Source organism: Triticum dicoccoides, chromosome 1B (assembly GCF_002162155.2).
Source record: "Triticum dicoccoides isolate Atlit2015 ecotype Zavitan chromosome 1B, WEW_v2.0, whole genome shotgun sequence".
Lineage (NCBI taxonomy): Eukaryota > Viridiplantae > Streptophyta > Magnoliopsida > Poales > Poaceae > Triticum > Triticum dicoccoides.
The window spans coordinates 582,809,489-582,834,351 of record NC_041381.1 but is presented as its reverse complement, the minus strand read 5'-3'; the positions used below and the strand labels follow the sequence as shown (position 1 = coordinate 582,834,351).

Here is a 24,863-nt window from a genome sequence, read left to right as displayed (position 1 = left end):
GCAGATCAGAGAGGTATGCACCTGGTTCCCGAGCGCAAAGCTCATGCTCCATCATGCGCACGGGTTGGCCAAGGTGCTGACGGACGAGGAGAACGCGCATGCCTTCCCCAAAGGCCTCAAGGTGCCGCCGCCGTTGTTCCTCGTCTGGGCAATGCGGGAGGCCACGCTCAGCGTGGATCCGTACCAGAGAGCTAGGTGGTGGATGTACCGCTCCACCACCTCTCTGGCCCCGGTCCCCCTCGACGACGACCCTGCGGACGTCGTCGGCGTCGTGCTCGCATTGCCTGCTCCAGTCGACCCTGCGGACGACGACTCCGATGACGACCTGCCAGAGGTTGTTGCCATCTCTGACGACGACTCTAATGACGTTGCTTTCGTTGCGCGGGTCGACATTGAGGGTGGAAGAAACATGCCCATCGACGTCGAGCTCCTGCCGGACGTTGAACTCCTGCCAGAAGACGTGAAGGTCGAAGAAGAAGTACAGGTGAAGGAGCCAGAGCCAGAGCAAAAGAAGAAGGGGGCAGTGAAGAAGGAGCCAGTGCGCCGCTCCATCCGCCTGCAACAGATGAAGAAACAATGAAGAAGAAGCAGCTGAAAAAGCAGCAGCTGAAGAAGAAGAAGGGAGTAGTTAGGTATGCTGATTATATATTGGCATATAAGTTACCTATTGAATTGTTATCTATTTTGAGCTGCTGTTGAACTGCTATGTTGCCTATGTTATCTATGTTGCCTATGTTGCAGTGTTGCCAAATATTGTGTTACTATGTGTGTTGCATTCTACCCATGTTGTGCCCATGTGCACCCGTCCAAAAATAGAATGTATCAAGTGCTCACTTTCTGCCAAATACAATGGTCTGAATTTAACTTAACTGAAATTTGCACTCTTAGTTAAATGAAATTTGCTTGATCTAAATTTTGCTTGCAGTTAAGTTAACTGAAATTTGCTTGCATTATCTGAATTTTGCTGCAACTATCTGAATTTTGGCACAATGCACACTTTCACTTCTCTAAAAAACAATTTCATCATCATTTCTTCATGAGGGAAAACAATTTCATCATCATCACCATGTGCACAATTTCAGTGCTCTGAAAAACAATTTCAGTTCATCATTTCTTTATTTGGTCAGTACTACATCAACATTTGTGAACATCTTTCATCAGTACTACATCAACATGTCTCACACTAAAAACACCCTACTTGCTAACAATGACAGCTAGCAGAATGGCAAACAGACCAACATACAGAAGAGCTCCAAAACAAAAAATATTATCCCTAAATTGCTCTCTTTGCTTCTGCATCTTGACAATTGCTCTCTTTTCTTTCTCATTTCTTTTAGTTTCTGCTTCAAGTACTTTAATCCTGGCCTCCAACTCCATATTCTTCATGGCTAGATCCTTAATCCTGGCCTCCAACTTCATTGCTCTGCCATCCCTTTCCCCAGCCCACTCCTGAAAAAATGATAAGCAATTCAAGTCAAGAACTCCTGAAAAATGATGAGCCATTGCTCTGCCTTGTACTAAGTCAGCCACTGCAGCTCATTATTCCTGGGATTTCTGTACTTACCTTCTTGCCACCGAAGTCAAGAACTGCAGTGACCCTGGCGCTAGGTTCTCCAGGCCCGCCGCCGCCCAGGAACCCGTCGGCGTCGACGCCTACTCCATGGGATCGTAAGCCACCGCTCAGCTTCTCGCCGCCGCCGCCACCAGACGCTCTCATTCTCTCGCCGTCGGGATTTGGACAGGGGAAAGGGGAAAATAGGAGAGAGCTAGGGATTTGGACAGGGACAGGGGAAAGGGGAAAGAGAAGACAAGTGAAGCAGGGACCGCGGGCGTGATTTCTAGAAACGTTGAGGGGTTTTCTGCAAAAGGCCCAGTCCGACCAGGTGTGCCACGCAGCAGCCAGCTGGGCGCCAATTGGCCGTCTCTGATTGGCTGTGGACTAAACCATCACATAGTTTGCAAGTTTGTGGATGAGTTAATCACCTTTTGCAAGTTTATGGACTAAATCATCACATCCAATGCAAGTTTATGGGTCTCTAGTGCTCTTGCCTCCTTTATATGCGTATTTGATGGACCACGGACTGACAGCACGATCTGACACAACGAAGGTACGCAGTACTACACACTCCAGACGCGAGGACGAAATACGACCGGGACATGTAAACGAGAGAACAGAGAAAGCGCATCCGCTCGCGCTGTCGCTCCGCCGCCAGGTAAAAACGAAGCCGCCGCCGGCCTGATCTCCAAGCCCCGGCCATCCTCGTGCTGTCCGAGGTCAGATCCGGCGTCCGCCTTGTGCGCTCTCTCCGTCCCCCCTGCGGTTGGCCTGCTCGATGCCGTCTGGGGGCGGATCAAGTCGAGCGCACGCCCCCCTCCAGCAGCGGTCGTGCTAGCTTCGCCGCCCACTGCGGCTCCGCGACAAGCTCCCTCTGGCGACGACCACTGCTGCTCCGCCACCCGCCATGGCGCCCTGAGCTGCAACCGGCATGCTACTGCACAAGGAAGCGACGCTGTCTGCGACATCCATGGCGCGCCCCCGCCTCCACTGCACATGCTACTGCTGACTCCGTCCTTCCACCCCCGCCCCCGACAGCGCGCCAGTCTGCGATGCCCATGGCGCCCTCCGACTCCACTCCACTTGATATTGCCGCCTCCGGCCTTCCACCGCCGTCCCTCGCAGCGCTCCACTCCGGCGAGTCCCCTGCAGCAGCTGTCGCACGGAACTTTTAAGCATTAATTACCGATGAACTCCAGAGCGAGGCGTGCACTAGCGTCCTTGGCAATGGCCCGCGCGGTCAAAAAGAAAACCGAGAGCGTGTCAGAACAACAGCTTCCACACGACGTGGACACTGTATTCACGTGTATGGACCGGTGTATGTCGTCTTTTTGCATTTCGACAGAGTTTTAACGCGCGCATCACCTCGCCTGGACGTGCGGTCGGATAGCTGCGTTCAACTGCCGCTGCGTCCAGGACGTCTGCTCTCAGCCATAGGCATCGTTGTATGTCCAAGATTCAACCACTCAAGTGCTCAGGCTTGGGGATATGAATGGCACACTCTGCATGTTCACAACTACGACTATGTACTTCAGTTCGGGAGGTAGTCAGGTGCGCACGTCGTGATCTTGTTGTGTACGGGTTTCCTTCTTTTCTTTTCTTTTTTTTGATAAAGGGTGGATTTTATTGACTCAAAATGGAGCATCAAGAAGATACAAACATAATGAGCATACACCCGGCCTCTGCATAGCTAAGATGCACACAGCCAACATCAACGCACGCACATAAAAACACGCCGACAAATAGCAAAGTCATACAAGACCAAAGCTATGCGTGGGCAAGGAAAAAAGAAAAAGGCCCCAAAGCGATCACATCACGATCGACAAACTATAACAATGACCATATCTTCACCGACAATCTCATGACACCATGCGGACGACGAGGTTCTTCAACAGCAACGCCTTAAGCAAGGGAATGACATTCAAGTGTCACCGTCACCGGATCCAGCCACCGAAGGTTGGAATCTAAGTTTTCACTCTGAAGAATCAGTCCGAACATTCTCAACAATGCCTTCAACAAGGTAACGACGTCAAAACATCGCCATTGTCAGGTATACCCAACTCGGGGCAGACCAAGGCTTTCACCCCGGAGCTCAAGACCAGATGCTCAAGTAGCACCACCATCAAGATCATTCATGTGTTGTCGCCGCCACTTTTCCACGATCCCAGCAGCTACAAGCGATATGACCGCCGTCACTGCACAACAATTCCTCTGCATCAAGACATCGTCCATAGTTTGCATCTCGCCGTCGAAGTGAACCACCATATCTGCAGAGATGAAACTCTGACAGAATCTTTTGATGGCGACAACAATCCGCGGTGAGGCCGCCGCCGTCCTGGATCCAATCCCCAATGACGTAGTCAACTAGGTGGACGCCAATACCATGGGTTGCAGCCGCCGATCATCTGCATACATGTCCACGCATGTCCATTTGTGTATATGCATTCATGCACCAGACCCACGTGCTTCTCCTGATCAAACTCCCAGCCATGGACCTCATCCAGATCGGAGCCGGAAAGGTAGCTTTATCCTCATTTAAGACACAAAAAGAACATGGAGCTTGGGATTTTCCTTTCTTGCGGAAAATATAGAGCCTAGATGGAGATGATGTTGGGTATTTAGGGCTCCACTAGCAGAAAATCCCATTGTGCATTCCTCTGCCTATAATTATGAAAAACAACATAAAACACGACCGGACAGGAAGAACTATGTTGCACATTGACCCCACATTCCCTGCACTACTTGCTCAAATAAATCTGCAGCAGCAGCGGCTTAACAACTAATCATTTCCCTCGTAGACAATCATTTATCAGACAGCACATCCTCACTGGCAAAACCAGACTTCACAAGAAAGCAAAAGCTGCCAGTTAAGCACCAGCCATAAAGTCCCTTTGTTAATTCCTAGTCCAGCTAGCATGTTCCACCTGTACAAATTATCACTCAGGCACTTATATACGTCACTTTCACTGCATCACAATGCAAAAACATAGACGTTCTTGGCCTTCGCCTCTTTATTTTGTTATAAAGGTGGTCATATGCATCGTTCTGATGCAGAGGTCGGGGAGTCCCCCCTTTTCAAAAAAAAAGACGTTCTTGGCCTTCTTTTCTAGTTAGATCCTACGATACGGTAACACGGGAAAACCTGGGTAGGAAAAAGAGTTTATTGCCGCAAAAATGCGAGAGGAAAGTGGGAAATTGGCAAGAAATGGATCAGTGTGTGAAGCTTATTTAACAAAACCCATGACTGCAATCAGTTGATACACAAGTACTTAAATATTGAAGTCCTGTCAACCCATTTTTGAGCATATATCGGCACATTATGAGGGGGCAAAAGATACAAAGCTAGACACATGCCGATCTCCATTCGAAATAAATAAATCGAAGATCCAAATAAGGTTGGGATAGTATCTCTTTCATCGCAGAAACAACACTTACCTTGGCAATTCCTTCTTGGGCGGAAGCTTTCGATAACAATTAATACTTAGTAAGAAACACTTGCATTAAAGTTTAGGATTAAACCAGACAATATGACGACATCTTGTGGAAGTGGAATTATTAACTAGTTGTAACAACCGGTGAAAACTTAATATTTCCGGATGAAGTGTCTTATATTTGCATTTACTAACAAGTGATCATATTAGTTGTTCGCATACAAGCTTTGGTATACACTTTTTTAATTTATATTTCTCTGGCAATTGTTCTGAAATCACCTTGAATTTTCACTTTTGTTTTCCTCTGAAAGCAGAGGCCACACATTGTGCAAACGCTCGAGAAATCAAGGCACCGTCATCAACAGGTTGAATTTTGAAAGACTAGCATATCCATCATGATAAAATCAACTGCGGTTAGAACTTAGAACTAAGTGTATGTATCCAGCAAAATACTTATTAGAAAGAAAAAAGAGAATATGTAAATTGACTTTTTGTACTCATATATATATGGACACGAGAAGAACCAAAGAAAGATCCCAGACACAATTGTGTGACACGAATGCACGCCATCTAATGGCCTTAGAAGAAGTAGCCAAAGACAAGTGCGGACAAGGAAGCCATGGCAAGAGCCGGGGCGGCCGCTGAAGCTCCAGATGCCGGCGCAGGAGCCGGTTCGTCAGCCGCAGAGGCCATGGTAACCATGACGGCGACGGCAGCGGCCACGGCAAGGATCCTGAGCTTCAGAGTAACCGCCATTTGCTTCCTCGACAGATACTGCTGCAATGAACTAGCGAAGAATGCTTTTGTGCTGGGAAAGAACTGAAGATGTTGTCAGGCTTGTGATCTTCGGGTGGAGAAGGGCAGATTATTTGTGGGGGTTATATATAGTAATTGGTTTCCGGCCGGCCAATGCTGGGTGTCATTGGGTTGGCTGCTTTGCTGGTTATTGTTGTTTTAAATTAGCAGCTGGTTGGCCAGTTTAGCTGTTGTGTTTTGGGTCCCCGTTTGTGCTGATTGCATGCCATGTGTTTTTGGTTGAGTGGTGAGCTGGCTTTCGCATTATGTAACCATGGAATGCTTAAATAACCTACTACTGCTGATCGCTGGCTGGTTAGACCTCACAACTAAAACTTTTGTTGACATGATGTTTTTCGGATGGATTTCTATTTGAACTAAAAGTGTCGCACCGAATTGATGGTAAACATGGAAACTGCGGTTCGTGATGTGGCCAAAATCATGACACGGCAAGTCAAAACCAGGTTTGACCAAAGAATACGGTTGCCATGGACTAAGAGCAACTCTAGCAGACCCCGCAAAACGCCGGCCTGCAAAACGCGTTTGCAGTTCGCGCAAAACCGCTTTTGCGGACCGGCAAGGGCTAGCACAGATGCAGACCCCCCAAACGGACCCGTAAAAAAGTATATTCACGGAATATGCTTTTTTACGGGTCGGCTATGCGGGTTCTGCTCTTTGCGCCGCTGCACCCCGCAAATCATCAGCCCGCAAATCTCAAATCCAACATAATTCAACAATCGAAAACAAACTGAATTATTCAAATCAAACATAAAACAATAATCATCCGCATTACAAATAATTATTCAAATCACCGTAGCAAACTTCAACAATAATGCAATGCAAATCTTATCATGAATACAAATACAAATAAATACAAAAAATAGTCACTGCCCAACCCTTTGTCAATGGTGCTCAATGAGATCTTGCTGAAGTTGAAAGTGTGTGTCCGCATTTTCAATCTCCTTGCATGTCTAAAGAAAAGCTCTAATGCGGTTTGGGTCTCTGGCTGGTTTGACACGGCTACCCACATTATCGTAAAATAATTCTAAATCCATTCCTCTCTCATCTTCAAGAATCATATTATGCAGGATAACACAACAAGTCATGATGTTATTCAGGGTTTTCTTATCCCAAAAACGAGCAGGACCTCGGACAATGGCAAACCTAGATTGCAAAACACCGAATGCTCTTTCAATGTCTTTTCGGGCTGCCTCTTGCACCCTTGCAAATTCACATTGTTTTTTTTGTTTTGGGTTCTTTGATGCTCTTGAAAAATGTGCACCAAGGGGGATATATACCATCTGTAAGGTAGTACCCCTTTGTGTATTCATGTCCATGATAGTGTAGTTGCAAGCAGGAGCATCACCACTAGCATGCCTAGCAAACAAATGAGAGCGTTGTAACACATTGATATCATTGAGTGTGCCGGGCATACCAAAAAAGCAATGCCAAATCCATAAATCTTCGGATGCTACGGCCTATAGCACAATTGTTGCATCATGAGACTTGCCACAATACATTCCTTGCCAAGCCTTGGGGCAATTTTTCCAATTTCAATGCATACAATCAATGCTACCTAGCATCCCAGGCCAACCTCTCCTCTCATTAGCTGCCATCAATTTCTTTGTGTCATCTTCATTTGGTGCCCAAAGATACTCGGGACCAAAGACACGGACGATCACTTTCGCAAATATACGGACAGACTCAATAGTGCTATCTTCACCAATGCGAAGATACTCATCGGCATAGTCAGCCGGAACGCCATATGCAATCACCCGCATAGCTGCGGAGATTTTTTGATATGCACTAAATCCCTTTAAGCCCGCGACATTCCTTCTCTGAGTAAAATACCGGCAATTTGCCTCGCAAGCTTCAACAATTTTCAGAAAAAAGGATTGACGCATTCGGTACCTTCTGCGAAAGAGGTGTGCAGGATACGTAGGATTCTCCAAAAAATAATCTTGCATCAACATCTCGTTTCCAATATGGCGATTCCGCGGAATGCACAGACGCCCGACAGTAGAACCTCGCCTCCTCTTTCGATACTCTTATTCATGCTCCTTCACAGCAAGCGCCATGACCAATGTTTGCTGCCGAAAGGTCACAAGCATGGTCTCCACATCCGAGTCGTCCGAATCGGACGAATCGGATAGCAAGAACTTCTCGCACGGGGTCAACTCCATTTACAGCACGCACGCCGGCGCGTCAATCTACTACACAGATCGCGAAAATCACAAAAAAAGGACTAACCGGTGGCAAGTGATCCGGGGGGCGGCGACGAGGGTGGTGCGCTCGGCGCTGGTCGATCCCAGCGGCGGCAGCGACTGGGGGGCGGCTCTTCTCGCCGGATCTGGAGGGGCGGTGCAGCGGCTCGGCGTGGGAGGGTGTGGGGCGGCCCCGCGGAGCGATTTCGCCCGCAGATATGGCCGAAATCGCCGGCGGCGGGCGGGGCGGAAGCAAGGGCGGGCGGCGGCGGAAGGAAGGGGGAAAAGAGCGCGGGCTGAAATGTCCCTCCCGCCAACTGCTTCACTGTGATGCAGGGCACCGCAGCCGTGAGGGGGAAACCCGCGTTTTTCCGGGTTGGGTCCGGAAATTTGCCGCGCCCCCTAAAAATTTTTGCTGGCCGGGGTGGGATGCGGGGTCTGGTCGGGCACACTTTCCAGCCCGTACCCGCATTTTGACGGTTATTTTGCGGGTCGGGGGCGGATGCGGGGTTTGCTAGAGTTGCTCTAAATCTATCCGGTATTAAGATCTAAGAAACGAAGGTTGCTCCAAAATAAAATTAAAGACGAAAGCCACACTTCACAGCAAATTGAGAAACTAAAAAAGCACTTTGCTCTACCAAATAATGCCAGCTTGCCTTATGATCCCCCACCCCAGCTTTGACACCTACTATCAGCAGATGTGCCATGGATCAGATGGGCATCTCCAGTTGGAAAGGCCAAATCAGGTTGTCGTGTGTAGGTCTCCAAAGGATAATTTGTCAGCCACCCAGGTGTGTGTCAGTTTCATATGTTTGCTACTCCCTCGAGTCGGATTTCTAAGTTTCACATGCATCTGAATAATTTTTTTGAAAATCTCAACAAAACATTAGCTATGTGTTGAAAATGTATCACTATATTTGCGTTGCAAGGAAGTTGTCAATAATATAATTTTATAACATACACCACATATTTTATTGACCAAATTAATTGTTAATTTCTTAATTGAAATATGTACCAAATTTATAAACCCGATGGACGTGAAGGCGCGCGTCAGACCACGGTATACAACACCTCAATCAAAAGGAATGCTTACATACTCACACATGATACATTAGATGGAGCACATATAGGTACGTGGACCAGTTTACTCCATTTACATATTTGAGGGAATCATATAGCTTTAAGTCGGAGCATGCATACTGTGAAGTAATGAGTGCCCTGGGAGTTAGGAAACTCTTCCTCTGCTATGTAGTCGAAGATCTTGCGATGAATCATGCATGGCCTCACGGTGAACGTTTCACCTGTGCAAAATGCGCGCGAGAAATTGAGCACAGTGAGCCGTTAAGTCAACCCAGCTAATAAACAATAATTGACTCCAAAAATGGTAATATTTCCATAAGCTTCATATGTGCATACCTTCCATCCTCTCCTTTGCAGCTCATACAATGTATTATCATCTTCGGTAATCTGAGGCACATTGAACAGTTCAATATCATCGATGAGGAGCCGAACATGCAGCAACCCCTCGGGGAGCTTCTTTATCTGCCTGCATCTCCGAAGTGCAAGGTGGGAGAGCCTTGGCATCGACCCAACATCCATCCTCCACTCCTCAATGGAGAACACATCAAGTTTTAGCGATTGCATGCGAGGAAACCCTTTGGCAGAGCAGGACATGATTCGTCCATGATATCCCGATAACTCCAGCACCACAAGAGATGGAAGCTTCTCCAAGATTGGCATCAGACCTTGTTCAATGATATCGGCAAATAGAACAAGACACCGTAGGCTTTGTGGGAACTCAGCGGGAATCGTCTTGAGCACATTAAATTTGTTGAGATAAATATCAACAAGATGAGTCATGTTTGCAAATATATTAATCACTTCTGATGGGATACGGCTAATAGCCCAAGAGAACGTTGTTAGTTGATTCATCTGCCCCAGAAAAATAACCATGTTATGACGTCGGTATTTAGTTTCGGCACGTGTAAGATATAACTCAAAGGTCTGGAGCTCTTTATGTCGCAGACTCCTTGGTGGGGAAAACTCATTTCCAAGATAAACATGCCTCAGAGTAGGGATATTCCAGAGGGACTTTGGTACTACTGAGTCCATTTGTGTGGATTTTAGATCTATAGTCTCCAAGTAAAGGAGTTTTCCTATTGAAGAAGGCAGTGCCACACCTTTGCATCTTCTAAACCTGAGGTATCTTAGGTAAATGCACCCACCAATTATCCTAGAGAAATTTTCCAGACTTGAATCTTCCACATGAAGAACCCTCAACAATTTTAGCTGGTTGGAGAAGGATACCGAAGGAATTCTGAAGACAACAAGTGTTCGTGATGAATTAGATATGCTTTCATGGCAAATGAGATCACCATTCAAGTTTTGGACAGAAGAACGATATGATATCATGGTATTAGATGAAGATTGACCACCTTGTCCTGCATATTAGTTTTGCAAAGAGCATATACATGTTAGCAAATTAAGAAACCTCATGATCTGTCATAACACAAAAATTAAATTAAACATATAAAGTTACAATGAGACGCGAGGAAGCCTAACCTGCAGTTTTGTTGATGACATCAAGAAAACCATCTTGCATTGCTTCTTCTATACACCAGTCACGTAGAATGTCATGAATTCTTACTGTTAGAATCCATCTATGTACCTCACTTCTGTCGATAACTTGGACCAAGTTTCTCTGAGCCAAATCGAGTACATACTTATGTGCTGTTTCTTCTTGTTTATGATTTGGTAAATGCGGAATGAATCTTTCTGCTATCCATATTTCAATAAGAGCCAATACAGATATTTTGTAATCCTCTGGAAAAGCAGCAAAATAGAGGTAACACGATCTCAAGTGATGATTTGCCAGGTCTTTGTAACTGCGAGCTAGTATTTCTCGCATCATCTGTCCATTCTTGGTTGATGGCCAATCCAAGAGTATATCACACCATGTTTGTGTGTTTAGATTCCTTGATAGATAGCCTCCCAAAACCGCAAGGGCAAGAGGTAATCCATCACATTTTCTTGCAAGGTTTCTCCCTAGTTCTTCAAACTCATACACATCAATTATGGTTCTCCTTATGTATGATGGTAGAGCTTTGCTGTTAAAAAGTTTCCAACTTTCATCTTCGTCTAACTTCTTCAAATGATGAACATGGGTTGGCATTTGTATATGATTTGCGACATCTTCCTTTCGAGTAGTTAAGAGTACTCTACTGCCATTACTTGCATTTGGAAAGGCTTTGACCTTTTTGTTTATTTGGTCCCACGTGTCGGTTTCCCACACATCATCGAGAACTACCAAGTATCTTTTATGCAAGAGAAAATCATGGGTCTTCTTTCCCACCTCATACTCTTCCATTTGTTCAAGTAAATCACCCCTTGCCCCCATTATTTGTTTCATAATATCCTTCATTAAATCAATGCCCTTATACTTTTCAGATACAGTCACCCAAGCAATTTTCTCAAAGTGTTGTTCTACTATAGATGAAGAGTAGACTTTTCTAGCAAGTGTTGTTTTTCCCGCACCACCCATGGCAACTATGGAGACAACACTAAGATCCTTCTCTATGTCAACTAATTTATCAACTATTTCTTCGTACTCTTCTTCAAAACCAACCATCACAAAATCATCTTCAATGTTTTCGTATATAAGACCATATTCCTGTTGAGACTCACCATCTACGTGAACCTTGTCAACAACACTAGTGTCTAAATTAAATTTCAAACGTTCTGCGCTTTGAAATATCTCATCGAGCTTCCTTCTAACACGCTTGATTTCAACACCGACTTTATGAAGAGTGATCAAGTCACCGGGTAAGTGAGCATACCTTGAGATGGCACCCAAGAAGCCCTTCTTGAGCCTGTTTCTCTTGCCCATGTAATCGGCGACCTCGATGACATTCTCAGCCTCATATGAGACGGCCCTGATCTGGCTGACCCAGGTAGCCACACGGTCATCTCCCGATCTCCATTTAGCGTCGGCAGATTTCAGGTACCACTTCAGTCGCTCCAGCTCATTTTTCAGGCACTCCACTTCGAGGTTGACTCCACATAGCAGGGTGGTCTCCTGAACGGCAAGGCTGTTCACGTTCCCGACGACGGCCTTAACAGCAGCCTCGGCCATCGATTGCTCTTCCTTGTATGTGCTGCCAAATTAGTGTACTTGTTTTGTAACCAATTCTTCTGCAAATAATCTAGAATCGATGTCAGTATTAGTAAATTCTCTATCTCTACGCTTTTGTTATAGAAAGGATAGCAAGAATGATTAATTTAGAGAACCTATAAAGATGATAGCACTTGAGCTTCCAACTCTACTAGAACTTGGCAATTTCATTAGTAGCCTATGGACCTGCCGAGAGTGAGCCGTGGATTTGTACAGAAGAAGAGGAGGGAAAAGAGGAGAAAGAGACTCACGGATCTAGGGGCTTCATACCTGGCTGTATTCTCCTTGATGCTTGCCGGTTTGCTCTGTGTGCTGTGACCTGCTGCTCTATGAGAGTCGTCCCACAGAGTTCTCAACGGCGGCCAGCGCCGTGCTCTCTTTCACACACACACACACACACACACTTTAGACGATGTCAGTGACGAGCTGGACAATATGTATTCACTCATTCATAGGGATGCACCGAGCCACTTATCCACTTGCTTTCCTAGCCACTCAATGCAGAAATTGAGAATTCCGTTCCTTTCCATTATTTATACAATAATCTCAGTGGATTTGGTGAACATGGGTCTACATGCACCCAATTTAGCAAAATAATTAAAAAGAGTCAAATATTTCTGAAACTTTTTAGCAACAAATATTGTTTAACGTTATACTCATGTACAAAGTTGCACGACAAAATAACTTCCGTAGACTTCTTGGCAAACAAAAAAAATTACAGCTACGAAAAGGGTAAATAGTAACTTTATGTAGTATTGGTTTTGTTTTTTTACCCTGAATATCATCAGAATTATTTCTTCGTCAAACTTTACACACGAGTATAATCCTATACCATGTTTGTTGGCAAAAAAATCCAGACTTATTTTACAATTTTACTAAAAAAAATTCAGTTCTGGTACATGTGCATCCATTTTCACCGTTGTATTTTGGCAATAATCCGACTAATCATGTTCCAAGAACTACTTTCTTTGCCCTGTTTTATCGAACTCACGTATTTTCAATTAAATTTTGATCATCCATGCAACTAACAAAATGGCAAGTATATACCACAAAAGCTAATATTGGTATTAAAATTTGGTTTCTCATCCACGTATTTTTGTGACATATAATTAATATTTTATCAATTAATATATAATCTCCACTAACCAATTAACATGCAACCATGCCCTCTTGCATGGAAAATGGCTACCACAGCATGGAAATACTTGACATGTTTACTTTTTTTTCATAGTTGGATGCAAACACTACTAGTGGCAAGGGGTAAATGGGCAGCCCTACTACGCGGGCCTAAGGTGGTCATTACCAGCAGCGAGGGCGCAGCGACCCCCCCCCCCCCCAGTAAAAAACAGGGCTTTGCTTCGGGCCTGGCCAGCCCATTAGTCCCGGTTCTTCACGAACCGGGACCCATGGGGGGCATTAGACCCGGTTCATGAGCCCAGGTGGCCGGTCGGGGCCTCGTGGGCATTGGTCCCGGTTCGTCTGGACCCATTTGTCCCGGTTCTAGGCACGAACCGGGACCAATGGGCCGCACTCCTGGCCCACATCCATTGGTACCGGTTCGTGCCTTGAACCAGTGTAGAAGGGGGGGGGGGTTAGTCCCGGTCCGTGCCACGAACCGGGACAAATAATTTGCCTATATATACCCACCGTCGCGGCAGAGCACTCTGTTTTTTCTGGCCGGCGAGGGGAGGGCATTTGGGTGCTCTTGCTCACCTCCTATGCACATGAGGTGTTCGATGAAATGCCCGAGCCACACTAGTTAAGCTTTCTCCTCTCTAAGCTCGACCTCGGAGCTCCATTTTTCCTGAGATTTGTCTAGATTTAGCGGTCCGTCACGCCCCGTCCCCGTTTCACCGCCGTTGATCGCCCGCGCCGATCTCGTCGCCAGCACCACCGTGGTGAGCCTCTTGTTCTTATCTTCTTTCTGATTTTCTTACTTTAGATAGATACTTGTCTGATTTTCTTACTTTAGATAGATACTTGTCTGATTTTCTTACTTTTGACACACATAATTATATATAATGCACGCAGATGAACCGACAATGGATGTATGGTGACAGACACACCTCAAAGTACATTAAGGGCATGCATAATTTTCTCGAAGTGGCTGAGGCAAACAAGCAAAATGGTTTTATGTGTTGTCCATGCCCTAAATGTGGGAATACGAAGTCTTAGTCTGACAGGCAAATCCTTCACACCCACCTGCTTTACAAGGGTTTCATGCCACACTATAATGTTTGGACGAGGCACGGAGAAATAGGGTTATGATGGGAGATGACGAAGAATAAGAGGACGATGACAACTATGTGCCCCCTAAATACGGTGATGCTGCAACGGGGGGAGCTGCTGAAGATCAAGAGGAACCAGACGATGTGCCCGATGATGCTGCAACGGGGGAACCTGCTGAAGATCAAGAGGAACCAGACGATGTGCCCGATGATGATGATCTCCGCCGAGTCATTGTCGATGCAAGGACGCAATGCGAAAGTCAAAAGGAGAAGCTGAAGTTCGATCGCATGTTAGAGGATCACAAAAAAGGGTTGTACCCCAATTGCGAAGATGGCAACACAAAGCTGGGTACCGTACTGGAATTGCTGCAGTGGAAGGCAGAGAATGCTGTGCCTGACAAAGGATTTGAGAAGCTACTAAAAATATTGAAGAAGAAGCTTCCAAAGGATAACGAATTGCCCGACAGTACGTACGCATCAAAGAACGTCGTATGCCCTCTAGGATTGGAGGTGCAGAAGATACATGCATGCCCTAATGACTGCATCCTCTACCGCGGTGCGTATGAGGATTTGAACGCATGCCCGGTATGCGGTGCATTGCGGTATAAGATCAGACAAGATGACCCTGGTGATGTTGACGGCGAGCCCCGCAGGAAGAGAGTTCCTGTGAAGGTGATGTGGCATGCTCCTATAATACCACGGTTGAAACGACTGTTCAAAAACAAAGAGCATGCCAAGTTGATGCGATGGCACAGTGAGGACCGTAAGAAAGACGAGAATTTGAGAGCACCCGCTGACGGATCACAGTGGAGAAAAATCGAGAGAGAGTACTGGGCTGAGTTTGCACGTGATCCAAGGAACGTATGGTTTGGTTTAAGCGCGGATGGCATTAATCCTTTCGGGGAGCAGAGCAGCAATCACAACACCTGGCACGTGACTCTATGTATGTATAACCTTCCTCCTTGGATGTGCATGAAGCGGAAGTTCATTATGATGTCAGTTCTCATCCAAGGCCCTAAGCAAGCCGGCAACGACATTGATGTGTACCTAAGGCCATTAGTTGAAGAACTTTTACAGTTATGGAATGGAAACGGTGTACGTGCGTGGGATGAGCACAGACAGGAAGAATTTAACCTGCACGCATTGCTGGTTGTAACTATCAACGATTGGCACGCTCTCAGTAACCTTTCAGGATAGACAAACAAGGGATACCACGCATGCACACACTGTTTAGCTGACACCCAAAGTATATACCTGGAAAAATGCAGGAAGAATGTGTACCTAGGCCATAGTCGATTTCTTCCGACCAACCATCAATGTCGAAAGAAAGGCAAGCATTTCAAAGGCGAGGCAGATCACCGGAAGAAGCCCGTCATGCGTACCGGTGATCACGTACTTGCTATGGTCAATGATTTACACGTAATCTTTGGAAAGGGTCCCCGCGGACTAGCTGTTCCGAGTGACGCTGGGGGACACGCACCCATGTGGAAGAAGAAATCTATATTTTGGGACCTACCCTACTGGGAAGACATAGAGGTCCGCTCTTCGATCGATGTGATGCACGTGACGAAGAACCTTTGCGTGAACCAGCTAGGATTCTTGGGCGTGTATGGGAAAACAAAAGACACAGCTGAGGCACGGGAGGACCTGCAACATTTGCACGAAAAGGACGACATGCCTCCTCCAAAGCAGTATGAAGGTCCTGCCAGCTACCTCTTACCAAAGAAGAGAAGGAAGTCTTCTTTGAATGCCTGCTTAGTATGAAGGTCCCGACTGGCTTCTCGTCGAATATAAAGGGAATAATAAATATGCCAGAGAAAAAGTTCTAGAACATAAAGTCTCATGACTGCCACGTGATTATGATGCAACTGCTTCCGGTTGCATTGAGGGGGCTTCTACTGGAAAACATCCGATTAGCCATTGTTAAGCTATGTGCATTCCTCAATGCAATCTCTCAGAAGGTGATCGATCCAGAAATCATACCAAGGCTAAGGAGTGATGTGGTGCAATGTCTTGTCAGTTTCGAGTTGGTGTTCCCACCATCCTTCTTCAATATCATGACCCACGTCCTAGTTCATCTAGTTGACGAGATTGTCATTCTGGGCCCCGTATTTTTACACAATATGTACCCCTTTTTGAGGTTCATGGGAGTCCTAAAGAAATATGTCCATAACCTTGCTAGGCCAGAAGGAAGCATCTCCATGGGCCATCAAATAGAGGATGTCATTGGGTTTTGTGTTGACTTCATTCCTGACCTTAAGAAGATAGGTCTCCCTGAATCGCAGTATGAGGGGAGACTAACTGGAAAAGGCACGCTTGGAAGGGACTCAATAATATGCAGGGACGGATATTCTTGGTCTCAAGCACACTACATAGTTCTACAGAACTCTACCTTGGTGACCCCGTATGTCGATGAACACAAGAACAGTCTGCGCTCCAAACACCCGGAGTAGTGCGACGACTGGATTACATGTGACACATCAGGACTTTCAACATTTGTTCAGAAACACGTCTCAGAGGTGACAACACTATTTGTGATGAGCTATACTCGTTGTCCAGGGGACCATCTTCGACTGTATTGACTTACAAAGGATACGAGATAAATGAGAATACATTTTACACGATCGCCCAAGATCAAAAGAGCACCAACCAAAATATCGGTGTCCGCTTTGATGCAGCAACCGCGAGGGGAAAGGACACATATTATGGTTACATAGTGGACATATGGGAACTTGACTACGGACATGATTTTAAGGTCCCTTTGTTTAAGTGCAAATGGGTCAATCTGTCAGGAGGCGGGGTACAGGTAGACCCACAGTACGGAATGATAACAGTGGATCTGAAAAATCTTGGGTACACTGACGAACCGTACGGAATGATTTTTTCCCAGTTTTTTTAGTTACACATCATTGGCTAGGACGAACGGTTCGTCAATGTACCCAAGATTGTTCAGACCCACTGTTGCCATTCCGTACTGTGGGTCTACCTGTACCCCGCCTCCTGACAGATTGACCCATTTGCACTTAAACAAAGGGACCTTAAAATCATGTCCATAGTCAAGTTCCCATATGTCCACTATGTAACCATAATATGTGTCCTTTCCCCTCTCGGTTGCTGCATCAAAGCGGACACCGATGTTTTGGTTGGTGCACTTTTGATCTTGGGCGATCGTGTAAAATGTATTCCCATTTATCTCGTATCCTTTGTAAGTCAATACAGTCTAAGATGGTTCCCTGAATAACGAGTACAGCTCGTCACAAACAGTGTTGTCACCTCTGAGATGTGTTTCCAACCAACTGCTGAAAGTCCTGATGTGTTCACATGTAATCCAGTCATCGCACTGCTCCGGGTGTTTGGAGCGTAGACTATTCTTGTGTTCATCGACATACGGGGTCACCAAGGTAGAGTTTTGTAGAACTGTGTAGTGTGCTTCAGACCAAGAATATCCGTCCCTGCATATTATTGAGTCCCTTCCAAGCGTGCCTTTTCCAGTTAGTCTCCCCTCATATCGCGATTCAGGGAGACCTATCTTCTTAAGGTCAGGAATGAAGTCAACACAAAACCCAATGACATCCTCTGTTTGATGGCCCATGGAGATGCTTCCTTCTGGCCTAGCGCGGTTATGGACATATTTCTTTAGGACTCCCATGAACCTCTCAAAGGGGTACATATTGTGTAGAAATACGGGGCCCAAAATGACAATCTCGTCAACTAGATGAACTAGGACGTGCATCATGATATTGAAGAAGGATGGTGGGAACACCATCTCGAAACTGACAAGACATTGCACCACATCACTCCTTAGCCTTGGTATGATTTCTGGATCGATCACCTCCTGAGAGATTGCCTTGAGGAATGCCCATAGCTTCACAATGGCTAATAGGACGTTTTCCGGTAGAAGCCCCCTCAATGCAACCGGAAGCAGTTGCGTCATAATCACGTGACAGTCATGAGACTTTAGGTTCTAGAACTTTTTCTCTGGCATATTTATTATTCCCTTTATATTCGATGAGAAGCCAGTCGGGACCATCATACTAAGCAGGCATTCAAAGAAGATTTCCTTCTCTTCTTTGGTAAGAGCGTAGCTGGCAGGACCTTCATACTGCTATGGAGGCATGCCGTCTTTTTCGTGCAAACGTTGCAGGTCCTTCCGTGCCTCAGCTGTATCTTTTGTTTTCCCATACACGCCCAAGAAGCCTAGCAGGTTCACACAAAGGTTATTTGTCATGTGCATCACGTCGATCGAAGAGCGGACCTCTAGGTCTTTCCAGTAGGGTAGGTCCCAAAATATAGATTTCTTCTTCCACATGGGTGCGTGTCCCCCAGCGTCACTCGGAACAGCTAGTCCGCCGGGACCCTTTCCAAAGATTACATGTAAATCATTACCCATAGCAAGTACGTGATCACTGGTACAAATAGCGGGCTTCTTCCGGTGATTTGCCTCTCCTTTGAAATGCTTGCCTTTCTTTCAACATTGATTGTTGGTCGGAAGAAATCGACTATGGCTTAGGTACACATTCTTCCTGCATTTTTCAAGGTATATACTTCGGGTGTCAGCTAAACAGTGCGTGCATGCGTGGTATCCCTTGTTTGCCTATCCTGAAAGGTTACTGAGAGCGGGTCAATTGTTGGTAATTACAACCAGCAACGCGTGCACGTTAAATTCTTCCTGTCTGTGCTCATCCCACGCACGTACACCATTTCCATTCCACAACTGTAAAAGTTCTTCAACTAATGGCCTTAGGTACACATCAATGTCGTTGCCGGGTTGCTTAGGGCCTTGGATGAGAACTGGCATCATAATGAACTTCCTCTTCATTCACATCCAAGGAGGAAGGTTATACATACATAGAGTCACGGGCTAGGTGTTGTGATTGCTGCTCTGCTCCCTAAAAGGATTAATGCCATCCGCGCTTAAACCAAACCATACATTCCTTGGATCACGTGCAAACTCAGCCCAGTACTCTCTCTCGACTTTTCTCCACTGCGACCCGTCAGCGGATGCTCTCAACTTCCCGTCTTTCTTAAGGTCCTCACTGTGCCATCGCATCAACTTGGCATGCTCTTTATTTCTGAACAGTCGTTTCAATCGTGGTATTATAGGAGCATACCAAATCACCTTCGCAGAAACTCTCTTCCTGCGGAGCTCGCCGTCAACATCACCAGGGTCATCTCATCTGATCTTATACCGCAATGCACCGCATACCGGTCACGCGTTCAAATCCTCGTACGCATCGCGGTAGAGGATGTAGTCATTAGGGCATGCATGTATCTTCTGCACCTCCAATCCTAGAGGGCATATGACCTTCTTTGCTGTGTACGTACTGTCGGGCAATTCGTTATCCTTTGGAAGCTTCTTCTTCAATATTTTCAGTAGCTTCTCAAATCCTTTGTCAGGCACAGCATTCTCTGCCTTCCACTGCAGCAATTCCAGTACGGTACCCAGCTTTGTGTTGCCATCTTCGCAATTGGGGTACAACCCTTTTTTGTGATTGTCTAACTTGCGATCGAACTTCAGCTTCTCCTTTTGACTTTCGCATTGCGTCCTTGTGACAATGACCCGGCGGAGATCATCATCATCGGGCACATCGTATGGTTCCTCTTGATCTTCAGCAGCTTCCACCGTTGCAGCATCATCGGGCACATTGTATGGTTCCTCTTGATCTTCAGCAGCTCCCCCCGTTGCAGCATCACCGTATTCAGGGGGCACATAGTTGTCATCGTCCTCTTCTTCTTCGCCGTCTTCCATCATAACCCCTATTTCTTCGTGCCTCGTCCAAACAATATAGTGTGGCATGAAACCCTTGTAAAGCAGGTGGGTGTGAAGGATTTTCCAGTCAGAGTAAGACTTCGTATTCCCACATTTAGGGCATGGACAACACATAAAACCATTCTGCTTGTTTGCCTCAGCCACTTCGAGAAAATTATGCACGCCCTTAATGTACTTGGAGGTGTGTCTGTCACCATGATCCATTGCCGGTTCATCTGCGTGCATTATATATAATTATGTGTGTCAAAAGTAAGAAAATCAGACAAGTATCTATCTAAAGTAAGAAAATCAGACAAGTATCTATTTGAAGTAAGAAAATCAGAAAGAAGAAAAGAACAAGAGGCTCACCATGGTGGTGCTGGCGACGAGATCGGCGCGGGCGATCAACGGCGGTGAAAACGGGACGAGGCGTGACGGACCGCTAAATCTAGACAAATCTCGGGAAAAATGGAGCTCCGAGGTCGAGCTTCGAGAGGAGAAAGCTTAACTAGTGTGGCTCGGGCATTTCATCGAACACCTCATGTGCATAGGAGGTGAGCTAGAGCACCCAAATGCCCTTCCCTTGCCGGCCAGAAAAAACAGAGTGCTCTGCCGCGGCGGTGGGTATATATAGGCAAATTATTTGTCCCAGTTCGTGCCATGAACCGGGACTAAAGCCCCCCCTTCTACACGGTTCAAGGCACGGACCGATACCAATGGATGTGGGCCAGGAGCGCGGCCCATTGATCCCGTTCGTGCCTAGAATCGGGACAAATGGGTCCAGACGAACCGGGACCAATGCCCACGAGGCCCCGGCCGGCCCCCTGGGCTCATGAACCGGGTCTAATGCCCCCCATGGGTCCCGATTCGTGAAGAACCGGGACTAATGGGCTGGCCAGCCCCGAACCAAAGCCCTGTTTTCTACTCCCTCCTCCCACCTCCTCTCTGTATAGAATATTAGATTTTCATGTACATACTATTTTAGTAAAAAAAATAGTAATAGTATTTTTTTCAATATAGAAATGTATTGGAATGCTACATGAGAAATTTTAGGTATCAAATTTAGTAATAGAATTTTTAGTAAAAACATTACGTATAGAATTTTTTAGTATTTTTTTTCAATATAGAATTGTATTGGACATTTTAATTATTTTCATGTCATTATCACTTTGTCATCAAAGAGTGCTATATGAGTTTGATGATCTAAAATTTTCACTCGATGGAATATGCAGGCTTTGTACTGTCGCGTCTCTTTGGAGTGATCGTCGGTGGAGCTTCCTATACTTCCTCTACAGCCGAGTCGGTGAGCTAAAAGTCCACCTCCTCCTTCTCTTCTCGTCGGACATATGTATGATGATATTTGGACATGTATTGGTTGTCTCTTTCGACATGTAAATAAAGCTGTGCGAAAGACTGTTTTGAGACATTAATGAGATGGCCAGAGCGCCCGCCATTCATGTAAAAAATGCTATGTAGCTTTTATCTTGTGGCTGATGAGATGGCAAGAACCGTAAAGCCATCAATCTTAGGATTTATCTTGAGGGAGTATTGTGCCAACTATTGAAATACGGCCCTCTGCGGTAGCACATATTCCGGCAAGGTGCGGATGTAGATGAGAATATTGTTGATAAACGCCAAAACTCCTTTACACTGAAGTGGTGCCAACACCTCATTCATATTGGTCTGAAATGTCATGGACGCCCTTGTCAACCCATATCACTAGTACAGAAACTATCAATAACATTAAGAAGGAATGTTGTAGGTGTGGGCAGATAGAAACAGAAATGCACCTGTTTTTTCAATTGAGTGTGTCTAGATTAATTTGGTTTAATTTTGGATTAAAAACTGATATACTGAATTCCATTTTATATCATGTTGGTATAATTCACATGATATGTTCTTGCCAACAACCTGAATTAAAACTAGATTTTTTTTTTTTGGAAATGGAGGTATACCCCCGGCCACTGCATCATGATGATGCATGCGGTCCTCTTATTAAAAATCCAGAAAGTATCAACGTAAAGGTCTTACAGCTCGCAAATGGAGCAAAATAAAGTACATAAACCGGAAAATTACAAGTGGACAAAGACAACCGAAACGGTAATAATAAGGATAAGCTCTCTAGACTCCTATCATGTTATGTGAACGCCATTCAAACCGGTTGAATATAACCCGAGCCACCATCTTTCATTGGTTGCACCCAATAATCAAAGGCTCCCTGGAGTCCATAGGAGTGAGTAAGGACCACGTACGGATCCAAGCTGTAGCTCTGAAGATAACCTGCAAAGAAGTTAAGTTGTGTTGTCTATTAAAAATCATATCATTTCTGCAGTTCCATATAACCCATAATAACGCACATATTCCAATCCGAATACGAGCTGCCGTGATCTGTTCAACCCCAGCTAACCACGTCCCAAACAAATACGCAATATCTACTGGAGGATCGATATTAAAGGCTATATGAATCATTCTCCAAAGTAACTTGGCAAGTGGGCATTGAAGGAATAGATGTTGTATTGTCTCATCCTGAGCACAAAAACAACACCGCGAATTGCCAACCCATCGCCTCTTAAGAAGGTTGTCCTTTGTGAGTATTACTTGCTTGTGGACAAACCTCATAAAAAATTTAATCCGCAAAGGAACCTTAACCTTCCATATATGTAGTGACCTTGAGAGGGGGCCAGAATTAATCAGATCCTGATAAAAAGATTTCACCGTAAATATCCCATTTTTAGTTAACTTTCATTGTGTTGAGTCCGGCATGTCAGAGAGTCGAACTTCAATCAATCTCCGAACCAAGTGCATCCAAGCTGTCCATCTCTCACCCACTAACGTACGTCTGAACTGGATGTTCAAGGGAATAGTTTGAAGGATGATACCTACGTAATCCTCCTTACGTTGCACAATATTGTAGAGGGCGGGATATTGTAAGGCCCGAGGCGTCTCTCCTAACCACGTATCCTCCCAAAATCTTGTTGACATCCCGTCGCCAACCAAGAATTTGACCCTATGAAAGAACATATCCTTTGTTCTCATAAATCCCTCCTAGAACGGCGAATCAGTCGGTCTGATGGTAACCTGAGCTAGCGTTTTCGAGTGCAAATACTTATTGCGCAGGATTTGAGACCACATGCCCTCTGGCTCTGTCTCTAACCTGTACAACCATTTGCTAATAAGACATTTATTCTTAATTTCCAAGTTCTCAATACCAAGGCCCCCTTGGTCTTTAGGTCGACAAAGGATATCCCATCGCGCGAGACGATATTTCCTCTTGGCCTCATCAGATTGCCAAAAGAAGCAAGATCTAAAGAAATCAAGTCGCTTTCGGACCCCTTTCGGAATTTCGAAGAACGAAAGTAAAAACATTGGCATGCTACTCAATACTGAGTTAATCAAACCTAGCCGACCTCCGTATGACATCAGCTTGCCCTTCCAGCAACTGAGTTTTTTTTTTCAATTCGTTCTTCAATACATTTCCATTCTTTATTGGATGGCTTGCGATGATGAATCGGAATATCCAAGTAGCTGAACGGTAAGGCACCTAATTTGCATCCAAACAATTGTCTGTATGTATGTTCCTCGTCTTTGGCCTTCCCAAAACAGAACATCTCACTCTTATGAAAATTAATTTTTAAGCCAGACAATTGTTCGAATAGACACAATAAGTTTCATGTTACGTGTCTTAGCCATGTCATGTTCCATGAACAGAATAATGTCATCAACATATTGTAGAATGGACACCCCTCCATCAACTAGACGAGGAACTAGACCCTCTACATGGCCATGCTGCTTGGCTCTGCCAATAATGACAACCAACATATCTGTCACAATATTGAACAGAAGAGGTGACATGGAATCCCCTTGTCGCAACCCCTTATGTGTCTGGAAGTAGTGACCGATGTCATCGTTCACCTTAATTCCGACACTACCTTTCTGGACTTGAGTATCCACTTGGTTCCTCCAGGTTTCACTAAAACCTTTCATGCGCATTGCCTGCTGAAGAAAAGGCCATTTGACTTTATCATAAGCCTTCACGAAATCCACTTTGAAGATAACCCCGTCTAGTTTCTTCGAGTGAATCTCATGGAGTGTTTCATGTAAGACGACCACTTCTTCTAGTATGTGTCGTCCCGGCATGAAAGCTATCTGACTAGGTTGAACCACTGAGTGAGCAATTTGTGTCAATCTATTGGTTCCTACCTTTGTGAAAATTTTAAAACTCACATTCAGCAGGCAAATGGGTCGGAATTGTTCGATCTGAACCGCCTCATTCTTCTTAGGTAACGACGTTATCGTACCAAAGTTGAGGTGAAATAACTCCAAATGGCCCTCGAAAAAATCATGAAACATAGGCATAAGATCATCTTTAATGATATGCCAACATTTCTTATAGAATTTAGCTGGAAACCCATCTGGTCCCGGTGCTTTATTCGGCTTCATTTGGGTTATGGCTAGATGAACTTCTTTTCCAGTAAACGGTGCAGAGAGAACATCATTCTCTGCTGCCTGTAATTGAGGGATATCATCAAAAACAGACTCATCAAGAGACACCGTAGATGTATTCGGGGGTCCAAATAGGCTTTTATAATAGTTGGAAATATACGCTTTCAGATTTTCATGCCCCACTATTGTCCCCTCGTCCCGTTCAAGTTGTATAATCTTCTTCTTCTTATGTTTACCATTTGCAACCATATGGAAGAATTGTGTGTTGTCATCCCCTTGGACAACCT

General features: G+C 45.3%; 1 protein-coding gene across 4 annotated transcripts; it reads right to left on the bottom strand.

Annotated features, from left to right (window-relative positions):
* Window positions 1–9,009: 9,009 nt before the first annotated feature.
* On the bottom strand, window positions 9,010–12,573 carry LOC119348902 (putative disease resistance protein At1g50180). 4 transcript variants are annotated; one of them, XM_037616909.1, is made up of 4 exons: window positions 12,427–12,573; window positions 10,548–12,187; window positions 9,402–10,426; window positions 9,010–9,286 (listed from the first exon to the last, which is right to left on the bottom strand). In XM_037616909.1, the coding sequence occupies exons 2-4, from the start codon at window positions 12,115–12,117 to the stop codon at window positions 9,269–9,271; spliced, it is 2,613 nt and encodes an 870-aa protein (XP_037472806.1). In that variant the 5' UTR covers window positions 12,118–12,187; window positions 12,427–12,573; the 3' UTR covers window positions 9,010–9,268. The 4 variants fall into 4 exon arrangements, with proteins under 4 accessions (XP_037472806.1, XP_037472808.1, XP_037472807.1 ...); XM_037616911.1 differs by having other exon boundaries at window positions 10,548–12,176; window positions 12,427–12,572; XM_037616910.1 differs by having other exon boundaries at window positions 12,408–12,565.
* Between the last annotated feature and the right edge of the window lie 12,290 nt (window positions 12,574–24,863).

Excerpts from the sequence above, each read along its gene's own strand:
- LOC119348902 (XM_037616909.1), bottom strand. The coding sequence starts at position 12,117 with ATGGCCGAGGCTGCTGTTAAGGCCGTCGTCGGGAACGTGAACAGCCTT. Across the intron at positions 10,427-10,547 it reads TGTCATCAACAAAACTGCAG|GACAAGGTGGTCAATCTTCA; the intron begins GTTAGGCTTCCT and ends ACTAATATGCAG.